The sequence below is a fragment of the Cololabis saira genome, chromosome 23, assembly GCF_033807715.1.
Source record: "Cololabis saira isolate AMF1-May2022 chromosome 23, fColSai1.1, whole genome shotgun sequence".
Classification (NCBI taxonomy): domain Eukaryota; kingdom Metazoa; phylum Chordata; class Actinopteri; order Beloniformes; family Belonidae; genus Cololabis; species Cololabis saira.
In genome coordinates, this window is record NC_084609.1 from 6,898,335 (window position 1) to 6,923,648 (window position 25,314).

At 39.4% G+C, this 25,314-nt stretch overlaps 1 protein-coding gene across 1 annotated transcript in view; it reads left to right on the forward strand.

Moving 5' to 3' along the window:
- The window catches only part of snd1 (staphylococcal nuclease and tudor domain containing 1), a 275,137-nt gene that overhangs the window by 45,779 nt on the left and 204,044 nt on the right, over positions 1–25,314 (forward strand). Inside the window, exons 11-13 of the mRNA XM_061714247.1 lie at positions 2,608–2,709; positions 22,460–22,560; positions 24,792–24,902. Of these exons, the coding sequence (XP_061570231.1) occupies positions 2,608–2,709; positions 22,460–22,560; positions 24,792–24,902 (314 nt within the window). The remainder of the gene's footprint in view (positions 1–2,607; positions 2,710–22,459; positions 22,561–24,791; positions 24,903–25,314) is intronic.

Here is a 25,314-nt window from a genome sequence, read left to right on the forward strand (position 1 = left end):
CTGCTTGTGCCTAATTGGGATAGAGCGCTGACATTTACACTCTGCCCACAGTGTTTCACTGTGGAACAGCTTATTAGGGAGAAATGTGCGTATATATTTATTATAGTTAACTCTTATAAAAAAAAGAAAATATGTAAAACAACCAGCATCCAGGAACTGGGAGTCTTATTAATGTGAAAATAAAGCATGACTATATTTCGCCCCGGCAGTGTTGGTTCTCACTCATCTGACAGTTCAAGAGACTTGGCTGGAAACATTTGTCCTTATTTTTGGGCTCCATTGTACCACTGCAGTATAATACTCTTCCACCAAATCTGTTCCAGGGCTGGTTCTGTTGCTGATTCACAACTCGTTTAACTTGCCAACCAGTCGAGAAACTGGTTTGTTTTTCCACAGCTCTGTGCTAAGAGGAGCCACGTCATTACGTTTCTGCAAACGTCATTTACGTCGCTGCGTTTGCGTGAAAGTTGAAGCAACAACAACGTATTTGCTCTAATAGGGCTTGGTCCACGTAGCACCTCCGTGGACCACATCTCTTTTTTTCTTTTGATAAGTCTTTTTATTAGTTTTTTATCATTATAACAGGACTGACACAGTCAAACAGAAAAGAGAAACAAAAACAAGAAAAATTACCCCCAAAAACCAGACATAAAAAGAAAAATTAAATAACATATATTGCCAGATAATCATCAGACACAGGGCCAACACAAATGAAAATGAATGAAAACCTTTACATTATATTATCAGCATCCATACCCTCCACAAAGTTCAGGAAAGGCTGCCAGATCCTATAAAACGTCTCAGTGGATCCTCTAACAGTAAACCTGATCTTTCCAGTTTGAGATGAGCCATGACTTCTCTTATCCAGTGATTAAATGATGGTGGAGCAGAGTCTTTCCATTTAAACAAAATCAGTCTCCGAGCCAGGAGGATCGCATCTCTAAAGGCGCTTTTACACTAGTACCTACTCAGCCCGACTCGACTCGCCTTGCCCTCGTTTCTTTTCAATATCAGATCAGAAGTAGGAGGTTGGAGTGAAGCTGCTGTGACGTATTTGATTGTGATCAAAACGAAGACAACACTAAAGATGTAGAACCTGGAGGAGATGATAGATGTGCTGCTGGGTCTGTGACTTGTGTTCGATATCAAGTTAAAAAATGAGAGTGAGAGAAGCTGATACGGCCTTGGCAGAGTAGTTACAGCAAAAGTATCTACTTGGCACGTTAAACCCCTAGTGGAAAAGGGCAAAAACGATTCGGCCTGAGTAGGTACTAGTGGAAAAGTGCCATAAAAGACAGGTTGTCTCCTCCCCAGACCCATGATGCTTTGCTGCATCCAGATTATTTGAAAATGTCTCCGTCTCCCAGTCTTGCTATTGCCGTTGGTCTTAATAACTCCTCCCCCTCCGCTTACGTAAGTGGTTCTTTCCTCTAGACCAGCAAAGAGTTGGTGCTACTTTGGAACCGGTTCTTCTGGCCAGTTCTTTGTCAGTGGAAACAGAAAGATCGGTTCTCGACTTCTGCCTCGATCTTGAGGAATTTCTGTTGGAGCCATGTGAGATTAGCTCTGAGGATCATCGTTTTTGCTGATTTCACTCATGAGAATGAAGAGAGAGAGAGAGGAAGCAAAGTTCAACAAATTCTGTTATTCGGTAGATGTGACTTGGCAGCAGTCGTTCATAACATCCAGGGAATAGTCCTGTCATTGAGACATGGCTTTTTGGATCTCCGACTTGGGCACCAGTGAAGTTTGTCTCCTACCAAATGCATCTCCTGAGGACCTTAATTGAGCCATAAACTTCCACACATGCTGACACGTCCATTTCTCCCCCTGTCGTCTCCGCACATCCATCTGCCCAGCTGTGCGCCACACCTGGCAGCTCCCAACAACTGCGGGAGTCATTAAAAATGAATGAAAAACCATTGAGCAGAGCAGGAAATGAGGATTTATTCCAGGCCCATGTTCATTCTGAAGGCTGTTACTTCTGTTTGTATGACAGATAATGATGGTGTTCATTGAAGAGTCTGGGGTCTCGTCTCACTGTTGTTGTCATTCAGAGCCTTATTCCTGCCTCTGACTGAACCGTTGTCTTTCGCTTTATTTATTTATTTCTATCGCGTCCCAGCAAAAAGACAGCTGTCAATCTTGGGTGCATTAATGCATGTGTTGTTCACTCCGGTAGCAACACGATACCTCAGCCTGCTTTTGAAAATGCAAATAAGTTCTATTCACGGCCTTCTGCTACCAGAGAGTGTGTGCGTGTGTGTGTGTGTGTTTGTGTGTGCATCTGTGAACATAAACGCCAGCTTGCTTTTGTGCATTCGTTTAAAATAAAGTCTTCTTCTTGGCCCGCTACATCTGTCTTTGATAATAGTTTATTTTGATATATTTGTGTAATACGTCAGTAGTGACAGCAGAATGGATCGCTGAAGTGTGTGTGTGTTTGTGTGTGTGGCTGCAGATATGTTTAGCCACATAACTCTTCAGTGCAATGTGAATAACTTTTCCCCATTTTTTTTTTTTCCCTTTTCTGATTCCCCTCCTGATTCCCCTCCTCCTGATCTTTCTCCCCGATTCCTTCCCCTTCATCCCTCCATTTATATTCAGGAGAAGAACAAGGACAAAGACAAACGGTTCCGTCCCCTGTACGACATCCCCTACATGTTCGAGGCCCGCGAGTTCCTGAGGAAGAAGCTCATCGGTAAAAAGGTAAGAACCGCTGACGGCTCGTCACACCTCCTCCCCCTGAGTTTCCTTTTTTTTTTTTTTTTTTCCCCTCCTCCTGCATCCCGTCTTTTTGTGTCAACGCTCCGCCAACCTCTCCCTACCTTTGCTGATTACCTAATGTGCTTGTGAGCGGGATAACCACTTCCCCCCGCGTGCGTCTCCGTGTGAATACCAAGTGCTCTGGGTGGAAGCCCTGGGGCTGGCGTTGGCCTCCATGCTCCTTTAAACAAGCAGTGTTGATTTCCTCTTCTTGTGTCTATTGATCCAGCAGGATATACTGGGGGTTAGTGGGGGGGCCGCGATGATTAACTGGCACCTGATTCAGCAGAGCCTGAGAGCTAAATGCTGCCTGGACACATTAGTTAAATGATTTTTGGTTTGTGTGTTTTTAAAAACTGTCATCAGTTTAATTAAAATAAGACTATGTTGTAAAGATTTATGAATATATGTAGATATATAGACTTATACTATGGATATAAATATGTTATATGTAGGTATGTATATAGATATATTGAGTTATATTATACGTACAGTATTTATATATCTATCTCTATTAATATATATATATATATATATATATATATATATATATATATATATATATAGATTTATAGTTCTATGTAGATATGTCAATATATAGATTTATAGTAATTTTTATGTATATAATTGGAGGAAAATGTTTTTAATGTATGAATATATTGTAGTATTATTGTAAAGAAATGATAAGGTAATACTATGCATTATAATTACTTCTATTACATAGTAGCACAACTAAATGCTGGGCGTTTGTTTTGTTTTCTTTTGTTAGCTTTGATTTCTTTTGATTTTGACTATATGTATATATAAATACAGGACTGTCTCAGAAAATTTGAATATTGTGATAAAGTCCTTTATTTTCTGTAATGCAATTTAAAAAAAAAAAAAAAAAAAAAAAGTCATACATTCTGGATTCATTACAAATCAACTGAAATATTGCAAGCCTTTTATTATTTTAATATTGCTGATTATGGTTTACAGTTTAAGATTAAGATTCCCAGAATATTCTAATTTTTTGAGATAGGATATTTGAGTTTTCTTAAGCTGTAAGCCATGATCAGCAATATTAAAATAATAAAAGGCTTGCAATATTTCAGTTGATTTGTAATGAATCCAGAATGTATGACATTTTTGTAATTGCATTACAGAAAATCACAATATTCAAATTTTCTGAGACAGTCCTGTATAATTGTGTTATATCACTGTATTGAATAGTTAGTAAAGTAGGGGTGTTTGGTTATGTGGGTTTACTTCAATCCTACTCCTACTACACTTTTTTCACTTTTTTTGTATTCTTATTTAACATGCATGTTCGAAATAAAATCTTCAAATCAAAATCGAATCAAAGATGCCATGAAATGTTAGCTGCAAGTTTGGTTTGATGGAAAATTCATTAAAGACAGATTGGCGAGTGGTAATGGTGCAATCACGGTGCAGAGTGTTAGACTGGAGCATTCTTCAAGATAACTTTATCTTAGCGTTTCAATTCACTCCCAAGATGTCGGAGCTTAGACTCGGACTAATCAATGCCTGTGTGTTGGTGTTTCAAGTCTCAGCCGGTGTATGGATTTCTGCAGAAAGCATCTCTCAAACACTTTTGTGACTAAACAACTGAGTTAACAAAAAAAAACTAAACAAAAAGAAGCAGCTCCACCGGCTGATAAACACACAACATGCCCCCACTCTGAACCAGAATCCAAGAGATTTTCTCCCGGCGATCTGTGTGTGTGAATGACGTTCACAGCCCAGTCTCGGCTCCTCATCAACATTGTTTTAATCATCCTCATTAATGTTCTTTTAATGGCATAAAATTCAGCTTTAAGCTGGCTTTCAACAAGTGAAGTGGGAATAATGACTCCGCTGTGTACTTGGTGGGAAGTAAGTGCATGTGCAGTGGGAATTGGGAGGTGTAAAGACTTGTCTGACCATAAGTGTGTGTGTGAGAGGTGGAGAGACATGCACAAGTACCAAAATGCACGGCCGAAGTTATCAGCCATGCATTAACGTAAACGTAACCATAAGAATCATCAGTAAAAAACCTTTCCGTGAGTCGACCAACCCACTGTTCATCTGCTAAAAAATTCTGAAATTTAAGAACTTGGGGTTGACTTTAAGGGTCGATTACGGTATATTACAAAACAAACCATGTATAAAGCCAGACACAAACTTCTACCTCCACATGTCCAGAATCTGTTTAAAATGAGGGACACCAGATACAAAATGAGAGGAACTTATTTTGATAAATTATTTGATAAACCGAAGACCCGAACCAATGTAAAAAATCATTGTGTATCTGTCAAAGGGGTGAACATCTGGAACAACTGTCCAATGTTGTACACTATTCATCCTTAAAAGACTTTATAAAAATTACGTAATTACTCATTATGGTATGAAAAATTAAGTTGGCCAACTTCTGTACTGTTATATTTTGTGTTTTGCGCAATGCACTACTTTTTATTTTTGTTATGATGAGAAATTTAAGTTTATTTTTTGCGTTTTTGAGCTATGTGCTATTTTAAATTCTTGCTATGATGGGAAATGTTAGTTATTTTTTGGGTTTTTGAGCTATGCGCTATTTTAAATTATTGCTATGATGGGAAATTTTAGTTATTTTTTGGGTTTTGAGCTCTGTGCCTTTCTTTATTTTGCTATGATTAGTGCTGGGCGGTACACCGGTTCATACCGAATACCGGTGTTTATTTTTCTTATGATATGAATTTTTCATATACCGTAATACCGGTGAGTGTACAGTAACGAACACAACGTTGGGAGCGCGGCGCTACGTTCCGCCGCGGACACTGTTTGTGAGGGGACTGTTTAGCAGTAGTGATGCACCGATTGTTCAGTAACCAAAATTGTTCGGCCGAAAATGGCAAAAAAACATTTTCGGTGTTCGGTGGAATAAGTGGGAAAAAAAACTAACAATTAATAACGGCGTTGTAATATAAGGAAATATTTTCTACCTTGTAATTTTGTAAAATATTTTTTTCTTTGAAAAGTATGCCTAAATCAAATGTATTTGATTTATGCAATGGTGAAAAAGTTGGCAAAATAAATTAGAATCATAAGTGCCGCCACCTCATTGTAAACGGTATCATTTTGTGAGGCCATGCAAACCTGTATTTATACTAGTGTGGACATTAATATTTTTCTACAATATTTCCTCCTCGTGACGGTAAAATAGGCCATTCTAAGCCAATTTACTGCAGCAATTTCTTTCCAAATCATTATAAAATGTGGTTAACACCCAGTTGTGCATGAAAAAAAAAATACCGTGATATATCGTGAAACCGATATAATTTTGAAAAATACCGTGATATACATTTTTGGTCATACCGCCCAACACTAGCTATGATGGGATATTTGAGTTTACTGATATTTCATTCCAAAGTTTTGAGCTTTGCTCTTTTGTATTTGCTGTAACCAAATGTAAGGTACCAGTAAAAGGGGTAGGTATATATAAGCCTTGCTTCTACCTACACCCTTTTCGGTTACAAATGTACCGAAATAAACATTCATTCATTGATTAAACGTCTAAAAACCACTTTACAGATACAAACATGCAGATGTTATCTCTGCGTTAATGTCTCTTTCTCCTGCCGAGACCTCGGTGTTTCAGAAGTTAGTTCTGCAGAAGTGCAGCTGCACGTAAGCTGCAGGCAAACTGCCTGCTGCAGTTTATCTGGAGGAAGGAAGGCATCGACGGGCACTAGTGTGTAGCTCGCGCCTCTCGGCGTTGCCTGTTAAATCACATCTGGAGGGATTCAGTCACATCTGAACCGTCTTGAATGGAGCTTTAAGTATGAATCTTGACATGCTCAGAGCTGTGAATCATTTGCTCTACAGTTGGAGGAAGAGGAGGAGGAGGAAGAGGAGGAGGTGGTCATCGGGGATCGGTTTGTCTTCAGAGTAGTAATACTTAATACACTGCTTAATCATTATTTTATTACGTAAGCAGCACAACCAACTAAACACTGCATATTATCGTCTGCTCCCTTATGCTCCAGCGTTTCAGTGAATTTAAAATGCAGATTGGCTGTGAAACAGGGCCATTAATAATTTGAACTATCAATAAGCTTAATTAAAAAGGGCACTTAAAAGAAGTCGAAGAATTAAATATTTGGTTTGAGGCAACTTCCCTTTTAATTACGCTCTTCTCTTGCATGCACTTTATTGTACTTGGACAGGTACTATGTTCTGTTTGGTGTTTTAAGAAATTCCTCTTTTAAGTGGATTTAAACTCTTAAGTGCTTCTGTCTTGTGTTGCAAACCGGCCATTTTTACCAGGAATGAATATCTGCTGTAGCAGCTCCACCTCATCACAGGGCTGCACATACATTGGTGGATTGGTTGCAGAGGTGGGCTTGGGTCCTCGTAGGCCCCTCAGCCCCCGCACTGGCCAGAAACATGGCAGTTCCCTGCTGCTAGTGTAACTCCTGATGGTTGAAAGCAAAGCTTTTCCCCCTAGAGATGCACTTTTGGGCCGTTTTCAACCGACTCAGAATCTGTCCGATACCTCTAAACCGGTTCCAGGGCTGGTTCTGGTTCTGGGCCAGTGCTGAGTTTGGAACCGGTTTGGTGGAAAAAGGGTACTAGTTTCAAAAAGGTTCTGCGAAGACCCTGGAAGACCCTTCCAGGGTATCATACGTCATTTATCACGTCACCAACGCGGAAGCAGGAAAAGTGTAAAATGAGCTGGTCCTGGCCCCTAAAACCTTCGTTTGGCATCTGGAATCGACTTCTTGCAGCTTTCGTTAGCGTTTGAGGGTGAAAGTAAATTTCTTTAGTCACATATTGGCAGTACCTGTATTTTTGATTGGAATTCAATAGGAATTCATCCAGAATTTTCGTTATATGTACCTTTTTTTTTCGCACTATAAGATGCACTTAAAATCCAAAATATTTCTCAAAAATTTCAAGAATGTTGTGTTTACTGACCTAGAACCAGTCTTATGTCGTACACTGCGCTTGGTAGCGACGAAGCCGCTCTGCTTGATCGATGTCGGGCCGTTAAGACTCGTTAAAGACTGTACTTGGTTGGATACGTTGTATACGTATGGTTGTAACGTCAGACAGCGTTGGATAACTAATTATGTGGCGCTGCAATCAACCATCATGTAGTCATTGTTACTTTACAGTAATTAGACATCAATGTCAGGTTTTTAGCATAGACCCAAATTTCAAATCTATATCATAATCCAATTATAATCAAATGTTGGAATACAATACATTGTTCCAACCTCACATTAACTTCAGGTGTCGCTGGCAACGATGAACCAATCATAACAGGACAAATAAACACTATTGGTGGAAGACCAATGATTAAAAATGTGAGTTTATGTTTAAGTTACAACTGAATGTTATTCTGAGTTATTGTGAAAGAGTTGAATAAAGTTACCAGACTGTTTTGTTTGGCTTTATATATGTTTTAACGCACGCCTTAAAATCTGTCTGATGGTCCGATATATATACGTTTTTTTTAATATTTAAGAAGTTGTTTAAATATGGTGGTTGGATTGTTTTGGTTGGTTGCAATAATCCCCCGCCGTCTATGAGGTAGCAGCTCTGGCATCTGCAGCTGACGTAGCACCAAGACGGTGCTTTCCTCGCAGTCGGGGGTCAAAAACTAGAAAACTGTATCACTTTGGTTGAAAGCCTGACACGTTTTGCTTGACTACCCCAAAAACGACAGAAATATTTTTGTCTCTTGGCCCTTTTTAAAGCAGTGTGCTATTTGTGTGGAATGCATGGATTTATCCAGTGGTTAATATCCATAAGGACAAGCCCCCCCCCCCCGGTACAGCGCTGTATACAAAATCAGTAACGACAGATCTCTAGGATGTTTGACTTATTTCTTTATGTATTTATTTAGTTCAGGGATACAGAGGTAAGACTCGCAGTTAAACCCTGTCACCGTGTGTTACGTCTGGAAATGATGACGGTTGACAAAGATTTAGTTTGTATTATATAACGGTGGTCGCTCTACTGCTGTTTATTTCCGAACCCCCAGTGCTTTAGGGTGCTGATCTCTGCTACCTTGACCTAGATGCTTCAGCTTCCCCTCCGACTAAGAAGAGTTTAGTCAACCCACTTCCAGAGAGCTCAGTGGAGACACTTCTCCACCAGGGATGGCTTTCTGCGTATTTTCTGCTTGAGAGAAATCTTTTGGTATTTTATTTTTTTCACCTTTATCATGTAAGACAGAAGCAAAAAAACAAACATTTGCATAAACAGTTTGAGAATTTGAACTTGACCCAGGACATTGAAGGGAAAACAGTGTCTCGCTGGGGCTTAGAGCGGGGATTAAAGGACTCCAGTCCTCTAATCCTCGTTTCAGGTGTAAAAACATGCATTTCTGCTCCGTGAACCTCAAACTGGACTCCAGAAAAGAGGAACGTCGCGGGGCTACGGTTCCTCTTGGCACAGGCCTCTCTAAGCCCCGGGAACCGCGATGCCTTACATGGTTTAGGAAACGAGCAGACTTCTCACTGACGACACCTCTGAGGACGCCAGGGAGAATTACCCAGCAGTCTGTGCGCCGTACGGAGCACTAACCCCCCTCCCCGTCTCTGTAAGGAGCCGTACCTAGTCTAGACTTCACACCAACTCAGTAGCTTTCCATCTCTGATCATGCTGATGAAAGAGCAGTGAGATATGAGAAGAAATTAGTTGAAGATTTGATTTGATTTTTATTTTGTACATGTAAAAAGACAACAATTAAAAGAGAAGATAAGAAAACAAAACAAAAAAATACAACACTTAATGCACTTAATTTACATGTGCAGAGTAGGAAGAAGTGGAAACTTATTTAATCCTACCCCCATTCACTAATCATTTATTAAAAAGTATTTATAATTAACTATATTATAATTATACTCACACACTGTACATACATACATACATACATACATACATACATACATACATACATACATACATACACAGACATAATTGAATATTTCTATATATTTATACACACAAGCCCATATAAATATTTATATAAATAAACTTATTTACACCATACTATCTATATTAACTCCATCTGCTCTATATCTATATATATCTACATATACATATCCACACACATATATACAGGACTGTCTCAGAAAATTAGAATATTGTGATAAGTCCTTTATTTTCTGTAATGCAAAAATGTCATACATTCTGGATTCATTACAAATCAACTGAAATATTGCAAGCCTTTTATTATTTGAATATTGCTGGTCATGGCTTACAGCTTAAGAAAACTCAAATATCCTATCTCAAAAAATTAGAATATTCTGGGAATCTTAAACTTTAAGCCATAATCAGCAGTATTAAAATAATAAAAAGCTTGCAATATTTCAGTTGATTTGTAATGAATCCAGAATGTATGACATTTTTGTTTTTTAATTGCATTACAGAAAATAAAGAACTTTATCACAATATTCAAATTCGGGGGGGGGGGGGGGGGGTTCACGAGACCCTCAGCTGATTTCAGTGGGAAGCTTGAGGTGTGAGTTTAAGCGGATGCAAAGCATCCCACGGTTCAAATCCAACTGGTGCTTCCTCTTTGTCCCCCTTTACTACTCTTTTTTTATCCTTTACTTCCTCCATTATTTTTTTTATTTTTTTTCATTATTGCAACATACAAAATGAACATCAAATACAACAAACATGGAGGTAAAAAATTGATTTAAATTTTTATTTCGAACATGAAACAGCAGTTGATACAAAAAATCAATAATAAATAAATGTAAATAAGAAAACAAAAATATAAATAAAAACATGCATCCATCATAATTAACATGCTCGAAAAGGAGTAGGAAGAAGTAAAAACGTATTAAATCCTACCCCTAAAATCTATTTCATTATGATCAAAATTCATTTAATTTCTAAACAAAAAGATATATATATATATATATATATATATATATATATATATATATATATATATATATCACTCACACACAAATGTTATATGAATATCAATAACACATCCTCACACCTATATACACTGATATAAATATACCCATTTATAAATTAATATCAGTATCAACAATATACAAAAAAGAAAATAAATCAAACAACTCATAACGGCAAATGGTAAAAAATAAATAAAATAAATCTGAAAATAAATGAACTAAAGTTAAGACAGGAAGGTAAGTAAATAGGCAAAGGCAGGCAAATTAACACATCTCTTTACCAAAAGTATTCCATGTTTCTTTTATCATATCATTTTCACAATTTAATCTCCCAGCAGCTTCTCACACGCCACCGTCTCAAATCATCTGTTTTCCACACACTGTGTGGGAGTTTGTGGTTCCCTCCAACCCCTCAGAATAGTCCGTGCATGTTCAGTTTTTAATATTCTAAAACTATATTTGTTCAACAGAGGTACCGCAGTTCTGTCTCCAAGGAAACAGTCTTGGTGATCTGGGAAGTTCACAATTTAATGATTTGCTCATATAATCTGTAACTTTTTCCCATAAGGGGAGGATCTTAAAACCTTCCCATAACGCATGTATAAATGTGCCACTTTCTAGCCCACACTTCCAGCATTACTCCTCGTTTTTTAAACCGTTTGCTGCCACAAGATTGTGGTTTTTCTCCCAAGCGAAGCTCGTGTTGTTAAATGACAGCCGGCTGCGATTATAGGCTCCTAAACGGCGGCAGGACTCACACTCGCCCCGCTCTGTCATCATACTTTTACTATGATTGCATAGTTTCCTTGTCCGTCTCTCCTCCGTACGCGTCTCTAACACCTGATGCAACATCGAGCATCGAAATACTGGTTCCCATATTAAGAGGACGCCTCAGGTCTGAATAAGTTGAAGATGTCAATCATTCATGGTGAACCCAGCTTTATTTTGGGGTTTTCGAACTTCTGCAATACGCCTGCAAGGATTTCATCTCCAGCAGCAGCTAAATAAGAACGGACGTCCTTACATCTTCATTTCAGCTCCGATGTGTAATACAGGCTTTGCCTGCTGATGCTTAAATGAAGGCGAGCCTCCAGTTTCTGGTCTCAAATATCAAAAACACTCAAAATCCAAACATTTTTCATGTTTTCAGGGGAGCAAAACCACAGGTTTGTAAAGTCTTATAGTTAAAACATGCATTCTCTTGAGGAGAGGGTTTCAGAGAACACACAAGTCCTGTTCAGGTGTTTTTAATATTAATGTTTTATTCAGATTTAATTGTGGGGCAGCTGTGCGGTCGGCGCGGTGGGAAGGTCTCAGTTTGGACCCGTGACTGTCCGTCACGGGAGGGAATCCGCTGCAACCTTAATTATAATCCTACGCAGACGGGACTGATTCTAATGCAGCAACTAATGAGACTCTGCAACTCTCTCGGGTCACGATCCAACACTTTACCTCTGCCGTGATGGAGGAAGTCTGTTAAAACAACGAGGAGCTGGAGGTTTGAGAGCGTGCCAGGGACTTTAAGTGTAATAATGTTGCGTGTTGTCCCGTCCTCCGACTGCATCGGCTATTAGCTTGACCAAAGTCGTATCTAATGAAGCCCAGGCAATATGCTCAGTGGTGTGAAACGGGAGGAAAGCAAAGCTTATTCTAGCATACCTCCAATCCCCGTCATCTGTTTTTAAACAAGGTGTGGGTGACGACTATGCAAAGCATCATGGGAAGGCAGCACATCCAGATTTATGCAGATCTCAACATCTTACGGAGGAGGCTGTTATCAGTCACAGGAGACGTCACTCGGGTCTCTGCATGTTGGAGCTTCTCCTTGGGGTTGTTGCTCTGGTCGTAATTTGTGAGGGAGGATGTGAAAAGTTCAAATAAGATGTCATTTTTATTGTACACACCTTGTTCAATGTCGCTTTTTTGAAGAGGGAAAACAAAGATGTGGCAACTCTGAAAACTTAATAGCTTAATAGTTGGCGCCACTGACGTCGGCGTACTAGCTACAGCTGCAACTTCCAGCCTCAAACTGTAACTGTTAACCATGAAAGTTATCGATAGATGATTGGTAACGTATACAATTAATTAAATCATGTAATTTAGTGACATAAAAATGGAAAATGAATTACAGCATTTATCGGACAATTGGGTGCACCGCATTATAAGGCGTATACATCAATGAACAGGTCTAACTTCATACATAAGGCGCATGATAAAACGTATATAAAGTGAAGCAAAACAGTCTGGTAACTTTATTCAACTCGTTCACAATAACTCAGAATATCATTCAGTTGTAACTAAAATGGAAAAATACTTTCACATTTTAGATAATTCGTCTTCCATGAATCCACCAATAAAAAGTGGAGGCGCTAAGCGTCGTACTACGTCCTGTTCTCTGATTGGTTCATCGTTGCCAGCGTTAGCAGACACCTGAAGTTAGTGTGAGGTTGGAACAACGTTATATTCCAACATTGGATTATAACTGGATAAACTGAGTTTAGACTAAAAACCTGACGTTGACGTCCAATTTCAGTAAGGTAACGTGGACTAGATGTTGGATGATGGTTGATTGTAGCTACATAATTAGTTATCTAACGATGTCTGACGGTGCAACCCGAATCCAACCAAGCACCGACTTTAGTGTGTCTGAACGGTCCGAACATCGATCAATTGGAGCGACTTCATCGCTACCGAAGTCGAATTTTTGAGCTCAATGTACTTATGTACATAAAACTGGTTCGAGGTCAGTTAGCACAACATTCATACGTAAAGCGGCCCGAATTATAGGACGCACTGACGATTTTTGAGAAAATGTTAGGATTTTAAGCACCTTTTATAATACGCAAAATACGGTCGATTATTTCCTCCTGATCACTCTGCAATCACATGATGGGCCCAAATTTCCGATCACGTGACCAGGTCGGGGCGTGGCTTCTTCAAAGGACATTAAAACAGAAGAAATGATGCAGAGATGAGTCTCTGCAGTGGCAGTTCCTTAGCAGCAGGTTCAAGCTCCAACATGCCTGGGATGAGAGAGAAACCATCCCGTTAGGGGTGGGGGACGAGTGACTAAATCAACCCCAGTTAAGAGACACAAAGTCCACCCAATTTTGAAAATCGAATCTCGGGGCAATTTTCTTTCCATCACCAGAACAGTTTAGCATGTGCGTTACACTGTGTTCCTGTTTAGGAACACAGTTTCCATCCGTCGTAGGTTGATTTCAGCTGAACGGCAAGTACACTGGTGAAGCTCTGCAGATCCTCTGATTTAACTTCCATCAGCTGAAAGTAGTTTTCGAGGGAGAGGAAATAACTGACAGGATAACAGAGACCGGTCTTTATTAGTCATCAAAACATGTCGCAGACATGGCTCTTCTGGCAAATATTCCCATGCTGCTCGTCGCCTCGGCAGAACAAACACATTTAGTCTCTCACTTCTCCTGCTGTTCTTATCACTCCCCCACTTTCCGATCCATCCACTGCATCCGCCTCTCTATTTCACCTCCTGCGAGGGGTTGCTACAGAAGGATTTGCTCTATCAGGAGATCTGTTAGACGGCCCGTGGAAAATTGGCCTAGAACTCCTCTAATACCGCTGGTCAAAGTTGATTATCTGTCATCACCTCCGCTAATGGGGTTTAAATCTCGTCTGCACATCTTTGTTTGTTTGTCGGCGCTCTCGTTTTCCTACGCCGTGTCGTTTCATCTCAACCTTGCCATCTTGATTGAATTTTTCCTCCTTTTTCATATTGTTTTGTCAACTTCAGCTCATGAATATTCGCGTTTCCCTGCCTGGCCACGTCTGCATTAATTACAGATAACGGAACAGTTTTGGATCGTCTAAATCGTCTCAATGGCCTTTTCTGTTTCCGTGAGTTTGAGTCCGCTCCATGAGCGGTTGTGTCTGAGCTGTGAGGACGGCAGGGCTAATGGCAGCGGTGGGGAGCTGCTTCCAGACAGGAGACGCCCCTGCAGGGTTAATCGTCCCCGTCGTTACCTGCTGCCGGGCACAGCCCTGATGTGAGACTCAGGCTCAGATAAGACGCCTGCATGTGCGATCACAAACTAATCCTCTCCCATCCCTTAACCTCGGTCAGGTACGAGCCCCGGCGCTTCTGAGCCACTCAGTGTGGTTACATGCAACTATTATTGGCAACATTGTATATCTTTAGGGCTGGGGATCGATTCAAATGTCAAGAATCGATTCAGTTTCTTAAGATTCAGAATCGATTATCAAGATTTAATTTGATTCGATTCCGATATTGATTTGGGTTAGTGTTATTAAAACAGTTTTTTGAGCTGTTGCATGAATTATATGACATCATCTCCCAGAATGCTGATATAACTGCTTTCAGAAACATCGTGGGTCAGAATTATCAAACAGATCCAGGGCAGCAAACAGAGACGTATGAAATCATTTTTATTTTTTCCCACATTGTTTTAATTTTTTCCATTTTTGTACTATTTCGGTTTTTTATTTTTGAGAATTTGGTTTTTAGCATTTTATGCAAATGTAACCCCAAGACAGTATATAAAGTAATGAAATATAGACAATTTATGCAATTAGAACTGAAAATATTAATGTTTTATACCTTTTTTTTAAAACATATTTAAAGGCAAAAACATGGCACCAGTTATTCTTGTGTCCAACAAAACATTCCTCCTTTTGAGCATAAACAAAAAAAATACCAAAAGTTGTAATGTAATGATGAAAAAAAAAAATCTATCTTTAGACATACGAATCAATTTTTAGGAATTAATATGAGAATCGATTTAGAATCGGAATTTCTTTTTTTTTTTTTTCTCAATACAGGCCTAGCGGTTACATGAACATCTAAATCAAGCTATTGGCCACATTGTATCTTGATGAAAAAGTACTTAATGACAAATAATTAAAACAAAAACCACCAAGCCTGCCTAAGTTGGACAGTCTTCTACCGGAGGGTCCAAACTCTGGGTGTTTGGATCCTCTACCGGAGGATATGTGGGAAATGCAGGGCAGCAAAGTACAGCATAAGGTGATTTATATTTGATGCTTTGTCAGAATCAGCTTTATTGGCCAAGTATGAACATGCCAGACAGGGAATTTTACTCTGGTTATTTTGCTGACTGAAGCCAGATTTAAATAGTAGCAAACAGTAAATAGACAAATGTCGCTCTTATTAACATATATACAATAAAAAAGTGAAAGGTGCAGCAGTATGAGGTATTTTTTTTATTGAAAGGTGCATTGTTATAGCATATGATTGTGGTTATTACTATTGCACAGTGATTGGTTACACTGAGACTGAGTGAGAGTTCATCAGAGCAACAGCTAGAATCAATCAGATTCTGATGATCGACATCTTTTGTCAAAGAGCAACAACCACATCACTGTGTGGTTCCATCCACATCTAAATCCAGCTAAGGATTAAACTGAACTTTCCCAGAAATCCAAGTTTACATGCGCGAGAAGACGATCGATTATTGAGTGAGGTGCGTTCAACTCTGCGACACTAGGTGGCGCCACTTTTGCAATACTTTTGCATTGGCGTTCTTCCGGTTCCTTCCTTGTTGTTCTTCTTCTCCTACTGTGTTGATATTCTGGCTTTCGCGGTGTCATCACTTCCAGAAGGGGGAGTCCCAATTCAATGATTCAGTCATATACCAAAATCCATTTAAATTGAAAAATGTTGCTTCACGTGTCAAATACTGATTTGCGATTAATTGCGATTAATTAATTACAAAGCTTCTAATTAATTAGATAAATGTTTTTAATCGAGTCCCACCACTACTCATAACTGAATCTCTCGTACCAGAGACTCAACGTACAAAGCAACTGTTTATATAAAAACATCCAAACAAATGTGGTCTCAAGGCCCAGTTCAGCTCATTCCACTCAGCCAATTTAAAACTAATAATAACAGTCTGGCCGTGAGTCTGGATGGGTCTGATTCAATTCTACATTCATGGAGAAAAACTATAATATAAATAATGGGGACATTTGTCTGCTTTATGTTAAGCATTCTTTTAAATGTATTTGAAAGGTTGGATGATGTGTTTGTTCATCCCTCCCGGTTTCTGTACTTTTAATTCAAATGTTTTATTGGAAACCCTTGCAGCTGCTGCTGTTATCTTTTTAAAATTATAGGAAAAGTTTACATTTAAATTGACTCCATGTTTGTATATGGGGTTTGGTTTTTATTGAATTAATGACGGGGTTTGCTGGAACCTCATGGCCTTCCAGCTGATGCAGAGGAGCAATAATGATGATGAGAAAGGGTCCTGATGTCCGACTCCTTCTCGGTTATTGGGAGGTGAATATCGGAGTTGGCTTGGACGTCTGCTGGGTCCGTTTCTGTCCCAGCTCGTCTGATTATGATTTGAAGATTTATTTCAAACATGCATGTTAAAAAAAAAAAAGAATACAAAAAAGTAAAGAAATAAAATACAAACGGAGTAGGATTGAAGTAAACACTTATCGAGCCCTACCCTTGAATCTTGCATACATTCTTACACATAAGAGTTTCAATAAACTTACTTATAAAACACCCTTACCTACTTTAATAACTGTTCAATACAGTGATATAATACTCAATTATATGTATATATACATAGTCAAAATCAAAGAAAACTAAACAAACACCCAGCATTTAGTTGTGATACTATGTATGTAATAATAGAAGTAATTATAATGTATAGTATTACATTATCATTACTTTACTATAATACTACAATATAATAGAGAACAATAGACAGCAATGATATAACAATATACTTGAACTCTACTATACTCTTATACTATATACTGTCAGAGTAGATGTTATATATACTGGTTCATATATTTACCGCCATTTTCCTTCCTTATCTCCTTCCTTCCTTCTTCCCTTCCTCCTTCCTTGACCCGAAGACAGCACAAGGGTTAATAGAGATATAGATATATAAATACTGTACGTAAAAAACATATCTATATACGTACCTACATACAACACATCTATATCCATAATATAAATCTATGTATCTACATATATTAATAAATGTACATATCTACATATCTATGATTATGCACATGTAGGTTCTTTGAGATGTTTTAAAAGTGCTATATAAATAAAATGTATTATTATTACGCTCACATTTCCGCCCAGCTCCGCTTGGAGCTCGTCCTTTGGTCCAGCCGTGGCTGTAACTGGATCGGTGTCGTCCACGTCCAGCACACCAGCGTGGGTTGAACATGGATTTCCTGGTGGAAGTACGGCAGCTCCCTGGTGACGGGGCGGGAGGTTCTTTGGTGTTTTGGTGCGGGGCGGTTGGCGGTTGACCTACTGAGCCACAAACCAAAACAACTGACAAACACAACGCACCTACGATCTAATTCAACACACATGCACAAGTAATACTACTCCAGACTGGATTATGATGGGCTAATAAAGTTTAGTGTGATTTCAGAGGAGCTGACATCACGTAAGAATTTAATGTGATGTTTTAATTGGACCTGGTGTCTGTGCTTTATTTATTTACAAGTAAACATATTGATGTATTGATGCTTCAGACTGGAGAGAATAATCGTGTCATCCAAACACCCTCAGGCTCTCACTAGCCCACTTCTGCAGAGGGGGTGATTCACTGCACCAACAGTCATCTTTGCTCTTGTTTTCTGCCTTTTTAAATTGAAATTTAGGCACCGGCTGATTAGAAATGCTGTTAGTCGCCAAGTTTAATACCGATATGTGTCTAGTGTTTGTAGTTCACCACCGTGGGCCGGACAGAAACCGGACTGTTGACATGACTGTCTTGTTTTTGTCCTGCAGCTTCAGAAGTGACGGTTTGATTAAAAGGAGACGAAGGCTGATGGCTCATCCCTCAAACTGTTGCTCCATAGTAGACCTTTAGTTTTCGATACTGGTCTTGGTCTCTAGACCACTTTTTGTGGTCTTGGTCTTTTCTCGGTCTCTGGGTCTCTCCAGGTCTCGGACGCAGACCAAGGTGACAGAATCTGGTGATCAGCAGTTCTTCCTCTTGTTAATGTACAGTTTTATAAACTATTTGTATTTTAAATTTGATTTAATGTCTTGGTGCATCTGCATGTGTCTGTATTTAATTACAGTTTTGTGTTTATAACGGCCTTGTTTGAATAAATATATGAATAATATTTGATATCGTTGGGATTGATTAAGCATCAGGTCCATTTCAGTGATGCTGATATACGGTGTAATCTGATTACTGTAATGGTAAATAATGTAATTTTAATCTTTAATATTTAAAATTCAGGTTTCATCTCCAAATTAAGTCCAATTTGAATCAGTAACATTTACTATTCAGGACTTTTCTGAGGTGGAGGGGGGTGTTGGAGCTGGTTATTCTGCTAGAGGACTTTGGGACTAGTTAGTAGTCGTGTCAATCCTTAAAAGCACTGGAGTCAATCCTCCAATAGTGTAGAAATAGCGGTAGTGCAGTCGCCACACATATCTGCTGGATTTGGTGCTGGATTCCTGCATATTCTTATTAACCCCCCTCACACACACACACACCCTCCCACACGTCTGACACGGGCGGCATGCAGCTCTTAAACCTTCGATTTAGTGCACCAATGGCCACGCTTGCATGGTGTTTTTTAATTCTGAATGAATTATTCCGAATTAAATAATTCCGAATTAAACTATTTTCCTTCGAGTTTACATGGAAATAGTAATTCCGAATTGAGGTTTACATGGAAAACACGTTTGATCGGGGGAGGGGGACGTCTTTACGCATTACGTTAAGATGTCTACCGGAAATTGCGTTTTATATATATATATATATATATATATATATATATATATATATATACATACACCTTTTCAAGGCAACAAGGAAGAGACAAATTTTACAATTTGATTGCAAGGCTCAGGCAGAAGCAGAGCTTATTAATGCCCATCTACTATACAACTTAACTACACAATACATGGTGTCAAGTATGAAGAAAAAAAGCACAAACAAAAAAACAAACGTATAATATATACATATACTGTACATATACTGTACATACACTTGCATACATACATGTACACACATAGATGCATATACATACACATACATATCTCTTTTCCCCTTTTCAATAACAACCATAACTCCCAAATATAAATGCACATAATTATTTTTTTTGAACATCATAAAGGAAGTACATTGCTTTTTTTTTTTTTTTTTTACCTTGTCTGCACACATATTAATGATTGATACCATGATGGTAGAAACCAAAGGTGTATATATATGTGCATTATTACTATATTTAATATATATACATATATAAACGCATACATATGCATACACATATACATAAATATACACATACAAACCCAGTGTTTTTTTTTTTTTTTTTTTTGGGGGGGGTGGGTGACGACATCCACTGCCAATCCAGGAAGCAGGAACACACGGAAACACACGTCAAGCACTGGAAATCTGCAACAAAAAACCACAAACAAAACACGAAACCGCCACGGAGCCAACCAAAACAATAACAGCAATCGACCCAAATCTTGAGATCTGATCGTCGCAGTCTGAGCTAAGCTATCGCTACCTAACCCCAAAAGTGTGTGTGTGTGTGTGTGTGTGTGTGTGTGTGTGTGTGTAACCAAACAAAGCTCCACCTGAAGTGTTCAATAACAACTATAACTCCCAAATATAAATGCACATAATTATTTTTTTTTGAACATCATAAAGGAAGTACATTGCTTAAGTTTGAGATCAACAGTCATTACATTTACATGCAGCAGTTCAATCGGATTTCTGATCGTATAAGACATCATTCGGACTTTTAAACTGCATGTAAACACCTTAAACCGATCTACTTCTGACCTATTTCGGACATTTAATGATCGGATAGCAACACCTAGATAATTCGTTCAGAGTCGGAGCTTTAACGCCATGTATACGGAGACATCGGATATTGCAGTCTGCGCATGCTGGAGAATTTCCTCTGGGGCATTCACCCGGAAGTGAAAGGAGACGGCGCGTGTTAAATAGTTGTTTAAACACCAACATGAAGAAAGAGATGGCAGAAGCTTCATCAGGACACCGGAGCAGATCAAAATAAAGTGGGAAAAATATACGGAAGGCGTACATTGACGCCAATGGTTACAGCGTCACATAGCGTCGCGGAGTCAGCCATGCTCTGGCCATTTATCCGATTCTCAGAACAGCATGTAAACTCAGACAAGTGATTGGGTCTTCTGGATGTTTATCTGATACGATCAGAAATCCAATTTCTTTGCTGCATGTAAACGTACTACTGACTATTCCACATCTGGACCCCTTTAAAAGAAATACATCTTAACTTCTTTTATCACTTTTGGTAACAAAAATCTGCATCCAACTCATATTTACTCTCAGATGCTGTGAAAAACTTCTGCATACTGTGATCGCGGAATTATTCTATTCGGACTTAAAATCGGAATAAACCAGCCACTTCGGAATTAAGTTTAATTCGGAATGGCCATTTTCATTCGGAATTAGGTGTTTGGTCATGGTCATTTGTACACATTTTAAGTCTGATTTCATTTTAATTCTGAATTAAAGATGAATTAAACTGTGTGTCTGCCTCCCTGCTGTGAGGCTGGTTCCGTCTGGCCGCCGAGGCTTCCCCTGTCCCCCGCCCTGGATGAAGCTCACGCTCACAGCTGAGTGACAAAACTGTATCTCCAGGGTGGGGGGGGGGAGTCGACCCCCGAGGAGCTGTGTTGTGTGGGTCATGTGGGTTCCATCGCTGCTGTGTGTGCGTGTGTGTGTGTGTGTGTGTGTGTGTTGTCCCAAACATCCAGTGTGTTAATACGGCTCCTCTGGGGAGCTCTGCACCGCCGCCTGATGTGATTCGCCCTGACTGGGGGTGACCTTGAGAAGTGGGACACACAAAGACACATAGGCACAACCCTCCCTCCCCGTAGTATTTATACCCATGATTCTCGCCTCCTTCACTGTTTCTCATTACTTTTAGTGTGTTTATTTATTTTATTTACTTGCTTGAACAAGAACCAAGCAAGGTGAGGCAGCGTTCAGTTATTCTGCTCCTCACCGGTGGAATAAACTTCCTGTAGACCTGAGGTCTGCTCCAACTGTAGATCCTTTAAATCAGGATAAAAACATTACTGTTTACCAAAGCTACTCTTAAATTAAATACTTACCTGCTGGACTCTACTGCCCTTATTTTTTAACAACTTGTGCTTATTATTTTACCTCTTTTCTTATCATTTAATTTATTTAAGCATACTCTTAAATTAAATACTTTTTGAAAACCGCGCAAAGTTATGGATAGGCCCTGAATGCAGGCATTGTGATGTAGAATTGTCAAATTCGTTTGATTCACCACACAAATCGGCACAGATTACTTTTGTAATACTGTATTTGACCTGGTCTTTGTACATTTTGACCGTATAGAAACGTAATTCTTGTCAGTTGTGTGAAATAAGACCTGGAAACAGGCATTGTGGCATAGAATTGTCAAATTGGTGTAATTCACCACACGAATCCGCACAGATTACTTTTCTAATCCTGTATTTGACCCGGTATTTGTACGTTTTGACCGTATAGAAACGTAATTCTTGCCATTGTAAGAATGAGATGTACCTGCTGTACTCTACTGCCCTTATTCTTTAACAACTTGTGCTTTTTATTATTTGACCTCTTTCCTTATCCTTTTGATTCATTTTATTTGTTATTTAATGTTTAATTGTGTCTTGCTGCTTTTAATGTTGATGTAAAGCTCTTTGAATTACCTTGTGTTGAATTGTGCTATACAAATAAACTTGCCTTGTTTTTTGACCTCTCTCTCACGTTCCTCTTCAGGTCAACGTGACGGTCGACTACATCAGAGCTGCAACCGGTCCAGGAGAAGGAACGCCCGCCTTCCCAGAACGCACCTGTGCCACGGTCACCATCGGAGGAATGTAAGTAAATAGCTGGCTGGTCTCTCTTCTGGTTCTGTTTCCCACGCCGAGCCGAGACCAGCAGTCGCTGTGTAAAAGTGAAACCCGAGAACAGATTCCATGTACCGCATTTTTCGGACTATAATTTGCGTTTTTTTTTTTTTTAATAGTTTGGCCGGGGTGCGACTTATACCCTAGAGCGACTTATGTTTATTGTTGTTTGTTTATTGGGTGGATCCCTATTAGCTGCCGCTATGGCGACCACTAATCTTCCTGGGGTCCATAAAGTACATAAAATATGAAATAAATGATAACATCTAAGATGTCCAACATTGCACACATAAAATAATAAATCACAATCCTTACAATTAAAACATAACTAAACAAAAATGATGATGATGTGATGGAATTCAACCCTTAAATTGTTGAAACCAGCCAGAACCAAACAACAAAAAATATTCCATTATACACACTCAGAATTTCAGAATAAACCAAGAATTTCAGAAAAAAAAACTAAAACTAAAACTCACTTCCTTTCTACGTACTGCTTTTCCTAATTTATTTTTGAATCTAGCTTTATTGTTTATCACGGTTAAAAGTGGTGGAAGCTTTTATCAACATGTTACTGCTCTATACATTTTAGCCCTCTTTAGTGCATTGGTTCTCGGTATTAAATATGGTATATTATATGGTATTATATTCTGGAAAATACGGTAACTGATCTGTACGTCACTAATTAAATTTATCCGGTGCGAGATGCTTAATCTAAGTGAGATTTAACTTAATAGGGCGCTCTTATTTTGAAAGGGTCAACCCGGTCCAAGTGTTTTTAATTTACACGAACTGCTGTGGAAGAGAGTGCTTTTTCTTTTATTCTTTAGCTCCCAGATAAGGGTCTTTCACTGGTGCACATTTAATCACAACAGAAAGAGGAGATTTGATGTGTCATGACACGAAATTAAGCTTTAGAGGTCTGTTTGACTCAAAAAAGCGTTGAAAGCTCCAATTATCTCCTGCCTTTTTCTTTGTGTCGCTGGAGTTACAAAACAGCGCGGCGCGCCGGATCCCTTTTTATCCAGCAGCTGTCTCATGTTTGATGGTGCTCGTCTGCATGGAGGTCAGGACCCGGCCCTGCAAACATCCAATTACAGCCCTGCATTAGCCGACGCGTGGATGTGAGGACGGTTGATATCGCGCCCGTGAACGATCAGGCGGTCAGCAGGACCGATGCTTTTCACCCGACGTGGCTTTGTGTTACGGGTCGGAGCATTAGTCACAATTTCCATACTTGTGGTCGGATACTCGGCACTACTGACGTTGTAAAGCAGCGTTTAAAATTAACGTGCACTGGACTGCGCCCCCTTACTCGCACTGAGTGGCAAAAATGGCTGCAACTAGTGGAGAAGACGGGATAACAGCCGATTATCGGCTTAAATTAAAGGCAGTTGGACTTGACAGTGACCCGTACAGTTACCCCAAGAACCAGTGGTCCATGGACATTAATATTTGGTACAGTTACCAAGAACCAGTGGTCCATGGACATTAATATTTGGTACAGTTACCAAGAACCAGTGGTCCATGGACATTAATATTTGGTACAGTTACCAAGAACCAGTGGTCCATGGACATTAATATTTGGCCACGAATCCAGTTTCCTGATATTTATATGTACTTAATTTCTACGCTGGGGAAATACACGAAGCAAAGCTTGAAGGCAGACAAAAGTCTTGGCGCTTGGTCCGACTTCAAGGCAGGATTTGTTGGCGAAATTAAAGTGATGAGGACACTGAACTTTATGATTTGACCGTTTAACGTTAGCTACCCAAAAATCCAACATTACCTGATACAAAATGGGAACCGCAAATCCACATTTCGGTGCCTGGAATCCAGTTGTTTCTGTGAATTGCAGCGATCCATTTGTCTCTCTTAAACTTATTTTTCTGCAGTCTGTAAAACGATAACTCTGATTTCTTGCTAAATCTATGAGTACAGTCGATCGCACAACAGCTCTTTCCCATTTTAGATGTTTTCCAGTTGCTCAAACTCTATTCTTATTTGAAAATGTCTCTGTCTCTCAGACCAGCCCTGGAACCGGTTCAGTGGAAAAGGGGCATTTATAAACAGAGTCTCAGTCCCCAGCATCTCGTTATAGTTTTCCTGAACCAGTTGAATCATGTCTGATTGTCTTAATGAAATATGTGGCTATTTAAGCCTTGCACGTTTTTAACTTCCTCTGGTTCTTTTCTCCCCAGCAACATCGCAGAAGCGCTGGTGAGCAAAGGCTTCGCCACCTGCATCAGGTACCGGCAGGACGACGACCAGCGCTCCTCTCACTACGACGAGCTGCTGGCTGCAGAGGCGCGGTGAGAAACACACACTTGACATAACCGCTCTCCCCAAGGACGATTATTATGACTGTTTTCTTTCTTTCATTTGTACAAAAACGAGCGGGTGACTCATCAAACGCGCTCGCTCCACCGATCCTTTTAAGGAACTTGACTAATGTCTCTGATGACGAGCATCAGAAGCGCTTGGCCTTTTGTTGTTAATGGTACAGGTGAGGCAGCTCCCTCATCGCTCAGCAGCGTCACCGTCATTAGTCACAAGCTATCAGTCATTGTTTAATTTTCATGTCATTACTCTTAAATATTTACTCATCCATTTTTTTTTCTTTTTTTAAATGCCTGAGCGCACACATGCTCGGCGCGCTCCAGACGCTAAATCAGACTCTCTCTTTACACAAGGCCCTATGAATATAATTATATGGAGGTGCAG